Source organism: Montipora capricornis, chromosome 11, assembly GCF_036669925.1.
Source record: "Montipora capricornis isolate CH-2021 chromosome 11, ASM3666992v2, whole genome shotgun sequence".
Lineage (NCBI taxonomy): Eukaryota > Metazoa > Cnidaria > Anthozoa > Scleractinia > Acroporidae > Montipora > Montipora capricornis.
The window spans coordinates 28,301,173-28,308,672 of NC_090893.1; the positions used below are offsets into that span (position 1 = coordinate 28,301,173).

The window sequence follows — 7,500 nt, forward strand, 5'->3', positions numbered from 1 at the left end:
TTTCGCCTGTACGATTATTTCGCCTACGCCTGATACTCAGTTTCCCAACGTTTTTGGCTCTTTTGCCTATTATAACAATTGTTAATTTAAAACGTTTGATACACGATCATGGACAAACTTTTACCGAAGAACCTAGCCAGCCGAAAGCGAGATCGTAGACAAAAGCATATTAAGAGTCCTTTGCACTTGTGCGATCGTGTTAAACACGAGGGCATACCACCAAAACTTGAGATGAAAATGTCCCTATGTAATCAATTACATCCTTAAGTTGAGGCTGACTGGATTCGAATTGCCAACGTTCGCATCTTCGATTCTATAATCCAACATGGCAGCATTTTTGTTCTTCGTGTTATTCACGAACAATCTACTTTCCTCTGTACCGAGCGGATTCGTTTACATGAACGCGGATCACACCACTATATTGAGGAGGAATTTTAAGACTTTTATTTTAAATTGATTCTTCCAGCTGTTAACTGTGGTTTAGTTTTGTGGGGCTCTTGTTGTAATTCTGATATTTTTAAGGTTACGTCAAACCTTCCAGCGCTACCGGCTTTTGGAGATTTTTTTCAGTCAAATTAAAAATCATCATTTGACGAATTGTCAGTAGATCATTTTTGAGTATGCCTGCTTCTCTCGCCTTATGAAAGGATCGGAGTTCCGAAATCGAAAATATTTTTCTTGAGTTCTGCCCTTCGTAACCTTCGTATGGTATATAGTTAGTAGTGAGAACTCGACACTAGATCGCAAACTCAGCAATCAGTAGCAAGAACTTGAGCTTTTTCCACGAAACTCGACCATCACCAGACGTAACTGAGCCTACAATTTCTATAACTCAAGCTGGTTTCAAGCTGCTTTCTAGAAAGTTGAAGGGCTTTTGGTAGTAACGGCTTGCCATATGATTGTGATACTGTCACACTTTCAGTATACAACTCCTCTAGGGATTTAAAACACCAGAGACTTGACACTTGAGTAGTGTAAACATTAGCGTTACACTGTGTTTGCTTACTGTCAAGTGTGACCGCAACTAATTGGTATTTAGCAATTGATTAAAACAGGTAAACTGTTACACTGCATAATTACTAAATTACTAATACTAAATTATGCAAATACACTGCATAATTTAGTATTGCTTTATGAAGAAGTCATATGAAAAAAACTCGTTTTTCCTGCTTTATCGGGGTATCAAGATACATCTAGTCAATAAAATTTTATCGTTTTCTCGACAGGTGTCTCGGTATTCTGGACAGCTCGGAAATTTAAAAAAATTGTGCTCACGTTATTTCCATTTCCCTCTTTCCTTTAGAAACAGACAATCAATAAGCAATTTTTTAATTAAATCAATATCTTTTCTTGCAGACCGACATACATCTTCATTGTGACGAATGGGACCGAGTACTCGATGAGGGAAACTGGGAACCACAACAGATTGTAGCAAAACTTCCCAAGTTCCTGCAGTTTCTGAGAAAAGTCCAGAGTAACGTATCGCCTTAAAACAACGACTGGCCCTTACAGCAAATTTCATCGGAAAATACCGTAAAATTTAGGATTTCTTTTATCAATAATTGCTTTCCAGGCCATAGTGAGCTGCCTCTGAAACTTTGAGCGCAAATTACCAAATAATCTCTGAGTAATGACGCTTTGAGAACTTACAATTGTACAAAGAATGTATGGGCTCATTAGAGCTTTTGCCACCCAAGAAATTATCAGTTTTTGATGTCTAATAACTGGCTCGTTTAGAGCGGTTTTCGAATGTTTGTCGTAAAACCAAAACCAAAGTAATTACTTTGGCCAATCAAAAAGGACGGAGACAATCCAGTAAACCAATCAGAACTCGAAGTAATTACACGTAGCCGACAAAAAGCGCGGGAAAATGTGCACCCGCGAGCCACAATTGGTTTTGGTTTCACTTCTGATTGGTTGAGAATCTGGCGCGAGAACTTTGAACCAATCACTGAGTGAAGTAATGCAAAACCAAAGTAATTCGCTAATTACTTTCGACACTCAATTGAAAACCGCTCTATCAAACCCGTAAAGCTTATAATTGGACATTTCACTAAGTTTAACACCTTTTTTTAGCTTTTAAAGTCAATTTGTGAAAAGCGTGATGTCTTCTTTCTGCAAACTCGTATGTTAATGAGACAAAATGTAATCAATAACGTCAGCAAATACTCGCCTATAGATTGTTTTCACTCTCGAGATCAGTAACCTTGTTTTTCCACCGTAACAAAAGAAGCCGTTTGCATGATGATAGAGCTCTATAGACCCTTTTTACGGTTGTAGCTACGGTACCTGGCCTAAGAATGAAAGCGAGGCTGCCAGTGACCCTGTTTTGATAAAGACCTTTGAGCTTTTTTAATGTTAATGTAGACTTATTAGAATTACTATTTTCAACAACTCCAATTTACATGACAAAAGCAGTGAGGTCTATATCAAGACAAGGTCACCGGCAGCCTCGCAGCCATTCATAGACTAGGTTACTAAGCAAGCAACTGTAAAATGGCCTATTTCCGGAGGATTAGATGGGGACACCAACACAGCCGCCGTGAAGTTACGTGAAAACACTATAGAAAATGCCCTGTGTTACCTATTATTATTGCGCATACATTCTGCGCATCTCGAGATAGTCGGATTTCCTATGGGTGGTGCTTATTAATACAGGGATAATTTTGCGCGGTTTAAAACTGCGGAGAAAGCAGAACTTAGCAAGTGCTCTTGGTAAACAAAAAGAAAATTGGGGGTGACCACGCATTTTTCAGAGATAATTAAGCTTCAATTTGGGAAAGAACGCCACACATTGCTTTGTATTTTAAAGCTTTTTTACAAATATTGTTGATTAATTATCTTCGAAAAATGCGTGGTTACCCCCAATTTTCTTTTTGGATTTCAATAACACTTGTTAAAATCTGCTTTTCCCCGCATATTCAGTAAACCGCGCAAAAATACCTTACCGTCCTTAAGAGAACACGAGCAGAGAGGCGCTCCAACAGTTGGAAAACTGCACTATATGGTAGACTGAAGTTCAAATGATGACCTTATATATCCGTGATTTAAACATGCACTGAGAACCCTTTATAGTTCAGTAAAATGAGGTTTAACATGCAAATGTAAGGTTCTAAGACCCCTTCTGGTCCCTCTAACGTAGCGTAGCAGTGCCAGAAAAATGAAAGACACTTGTCCAATATGGTGCCTAATTAACAGTGATTCCACGAGTGCGCGTTGGGAATAAGATGATAGATAGCCAACGAGGCACTTAAGGCCGAGTCGGCTATAGTCATCTCATATCCAACAAGCACTGGTGGAATAATTGTTCTATTGAAAAAACGCACCTAAAATATAGAAAACTAAACTAAAATAAAATAAAAATTAAAACCCCCCAAAGATGACGCGTACGCTTACCATATTTGCCGAGCATGGTATATTTAACAATTATTCCATGAGCGCGCGTTGGATATGAGATGGTAAATAGCCAACGAGGCGCGTAGCGCCGAGTTGGCTATAACCACTCTCATATCCAACAAGCGCGAATGGAATAATTGTTTTATTAAATTTTGGAAGTACGAAATACGAGCGAAAAAAGAGAGAAAATCCTAGCGAAATCGAAAAAAGTTGATGAAGATGCGATGTTGTGTAATACCTCGTGGTCAGACAGACGCAGGCTAGTCACAAAAACATTTCTTACCTTTTCGCGTATCTCTAAGCTTCGAAAGTGATCCAAACTTTCCACAAAAACGTTTTTCTTTTGCGTTATACCGAAAGAAATTTCGCTTTCTGGCGTAAACGTTTTTAGTTTAGCAACGCTAAGCGCAATCATTTACCATATAACGTCAAACTAAGGTATATGAGCTGATAACCGAGATTGAGTTAATCAATCAGAGCACGAGAATTGCATTATCCGAGGTTGAGAATTTAATAATTAACAATTATTCCATGAGCGCGCGTTGGATATGAGATGATAGATAGCCAACGAGGCGCGTAGCGCAGAGTTGGCTACAATCATCTCATATCCAACAAGCGCGAGTGGAATAATTGTTTTATTAAAAACGCCCCCAAAATATAGAAAACTAGACTACAATATAAATAAAAAGGCCCAAAAAATCACGCACATGCTTGCTTTGTTTGTAGATCATGGTATAATGGCTCATAACCCATGATGGCTTAGACAATCAAAACTCTCGAATTGCATTATCCAATGATCCAGTTTTTAATAATATCTGTTAGTCCCCCTTTACAAGTGAATAGAATTCCTTGTAATCGTAGGGAACGTTCGTGTCTGTTTGTTGGTCCGGCTGGTTGGATGCTAATAAAGGTATACGCTGTAGAATCGGGGGTAAAAAGCGGAATAATTAAATCGTAGTTATTCATTCTTCCTTCTATTTTTTGTCCGATTTGGTCCGATTTAATAATTGAAATTTTGTTCGAAAAATATTCAATTTTCCGTATTCGTTATTCCTTCGCCGAATTTAAACCGTAAAATTTTTTATTTCGAACTGGATCGAAAGCTTAATATTCCTTATTCATTTTCTTTTTTAAGCCGTTATTCATTATTCAGCTTCCACCCCCGAAGAAAAAGCAAATAAATCAGAATTTAAATGAAAATTCTTTGAGAAGCTTCAGATGTGGCAGCCATCTTGGGCGCGCATGACATGACTTGATTTCTTAAAAGAAAGAACGACGAATTGCTAAAGCCGGCTTTGGTCTTAACTATCACTCTTAACGGAGAATGCATTCAGTAACTGTGTACTAATTAACTCAGTGGTAGAGCTTCCGAACTTGTAATCGGAAGGTCGTAGGTTCAACTCCAGCAAAGGAGCACACTCGGATTTTTCCGATCAGGGATAAAATTGGAATATCTCTAAGTGACAGGCAATCAAATTTATTCATGAATTTTTATTTTATTAAAAAAAAGCAAATAAATCAGAATTTAAATGAAAATTCTTTGAGAAGCTTCAGATGTGGCAGCCATCTTGGGCGCGCTTGACATGACTTGATTTCTTAGAAGAAAGAACGACGTATTGCTAAAGCCGGCTTTGGTCTTAACTATCACTCTTAACGGAGAATGCATTCAGTAACTCTGTACTAATTAACTCAGTGGTAGAGCATCCGAACTTGTAATCGGAAGGTCGTAGGCTCGACTCCAGCAAAGGAACACTCGGATTTTTCCGATCATCCCCTATAGTTCAGTGGTAGAGTACCCGAACTTGTAATCGGAAGGTCGTAGGTTCGACTCCAGCAAAGGAACACTCGGATTTTTCCGATCATCCCCTATAGTTCAGTGGTAGAGTATCCGAACTCGTATTCGGAAGGTCGTAGGCTCGACTCCAGCAAAGGAACACTCGGATTTTTCCGATCATCCCCTATAGTTCAGTGGTAGAGTACCCGAACTTGTAATCGGAAGGTCGTAGGTTCGACTCCAGCAAAGGAACGCTCGGATTTTTCCGATCATCCCCTATAGTTCAGTGGTAGAGTATCCGAACTTGTAATCGGAAGGTCGTAGGTTCGACTCCAACAAAGGAGCACACTCGGATTTTTCCGATCAGGGATAAAATTGGAATATCTCTAAGTGACAGGCAATCAAATTTATTCATGAATTTTTATTTTATTAAAATCGTTGTATTCAGTAAAAAACAAAAATAAAACAGTTAAAAATCGAAGAAAGGTCGCTCTATTAAAATAATTTGGTCGTTTGGCGATGTGGGCGCGAAGAGGTGTAAGCAGGTGTAAGTAGGATGTATGTATCACGTTTGGCTGCACGGCGTTTCAAGGACGTACTTGGTTGAAAATGTGTGCTCCAAACTTTTTGATCTGGAAAGAAAGAAAATAATTTTTTTCAATCAAGAAATATACGTGACTATTTAAGTCTTTCATGAAATTAAAGTTGGAAAGTTCATCGCTGTTCAGTCATTCAAGGGCCCCAAAAAGCCAAGAACACACCTGACAGAAATAGGGTTTAAATATTTGTAAAGCCGAGATTTTAAGGACGTTCGCGCCCAAACTCTTTCCACCTACAGATTTTTTTTTTAACTTGCCACGCAGAAAGGTAATGATCTACTTTTTCCAAAAAGGCAAAAAAAAAAAAAAAAAAAAAAAAATGGGGGGTCACCGTGCTTGTTTTCGAGATTATGAGTTGCACTTTTAGAAGATTGCGTTACTTTAAGACTATCTTAGCTTACAACTGTCAGCAATAAAAAAGCTACATTAGTGAAATTTAGATCAGGTAAACGTACTCAATTCAACATAACTAATATAAGTAAATTAACCTGTGCAGCTGATGTCTTTTTCTGAGGTGAAATAGACCTTGAAATACGATACATATTAGTCTAAGAATCAAAACTTCAGTCGCACGAGAGAATAAAAGGCGAACTACTTGTAACTTCTCACGTACAGATTTTTTTTGTTTTTTGTTAAAATGGTAAAAATCAGAAAAGGAAGTGATCTACGGAAAGAAAAATAGGGTTCACCGAGCATTCAAGAGAGTAAAATCGCTGCGAAGTTTTCAAAGCGATGGTATATTCGTACTGTCACGTCATTGCGGCACATTTCCGAGAAGACCTGGGTCCACAGCCATCCCATGATGCCACACGCTTTCACGTTCCATTCTTGAGGAAATGTTTGCGCCTTTAGCATCGTGATTACCTTCGTGGTCTGCGATGCATGACGTGTGCGTGACATGCGCGAAAAAATGCGCAGTAGCAATGGGCGCGAACGTCCTTAAATGAACATTTACGTATGAATGGTGCAGATGATGGCAGGCTGCATACAAAATGTACTCCGGTCTTGTGAATTCAGAGGCAATATCAGGATTTGACGAGGCGACAGAGAGTGAGAGATAAGAGAGAATCTGGGAGCGAATTCAATACAAAGGGAGGTGTTGGAAACTGAGTACAATTTTCTCATTGAATTCGATTCGATTTTTTTTTTTTTTGCACGGTTTTAAAAAAGGGGGAAAGCTCTAGCTAAATCTACCGTCGCTTGCAACTACCTGTCCACACACTTGACAAAAACATGTTCTGCCGGCCAGTCAAAATTCAAAGTTTTGACAATCAAACTTCAAAGGTTACCCGCCCACTTTGGAACGTTTTGGAGCCACTCCGCAAACACTTCACCGGAAGTAAAGTCAGCAACGCGTTCGGGCATTCTGTCTGTTGCAGTTTTGAACACCTTGCTTGAAATTCCTACCTAGTTTATTCATGGTAAACGCCATGTCTACTGAGCCAAACGGCAAATAAATCAGCTACGATCATTTGCGTAACTGGCGCCAAAACGTTCCCAAGTGGGCGGGTAAACTTTGAAGTTTGAGTGTCAAAACGTTGAATTTTGATTGGCTGGCAGAACATGTTTTTGTCACGCGTGTGGACAGGTAGTTGCAAGTGACAGTATAGATGGTTTTCAATCACGTGATGAGACGGCCATGTTGGTACACAAAACAATAGCAAATTTTGGCTCATGTTTTACATTATAATAGAGACAAATTCCCAAAAGACTTCATCCTCTATTGTTCTG

General features: G+C 39.0%; 2 protein-coding genes across 7 annotated transcripts in view; one reads left to right on the plus strand and one right to left on the minus strand.

Moving 5' to 3' along the window:
- LOC138025072 (uncharacterized) overlaps positions 1-2,166 on the plus strand; it is a 17,482-nt gene extending 15,316 nt beyond the window's left edge. For all 6 annotated transcript variants that reach the window (XM_068872328.1, XM_068872330.1, XM_068872326.1 and 3 more), the window contains exon 9: positions 1,357-2,166. In XM_068872328.1, coding sequence (XP_068728429.1) covers positions 1,357-1,491 — 135 coding nt within the window. In that variant the 3' untranslated portion in view covers positions 1,492-2,166. The remainder of the gene's footprint in view (positions 1-1,356) is intronic.
- Positions 2,167-5,680: 3,514 nt separating this feature from the next.
- Positions 5,681-7,500, minus strand: part of LOC138023297 (golgin subfamily A member 6-like protein 22) — an 8,636-nt gene continuing 6,816 nt past the window's right edge. The window contains exon 8 of the mRNA XM_068870312.1: positions 5,681-5,802. Within this exon, the coding sequence (XP_068726413.1) occupies positions 5,758-5,802 (45 nt within the window). The 3' untranslated portion in view covers positions 5,681-5,757. The remainder of the gene's footprint in view (positions 5,803-7,500) is intronic.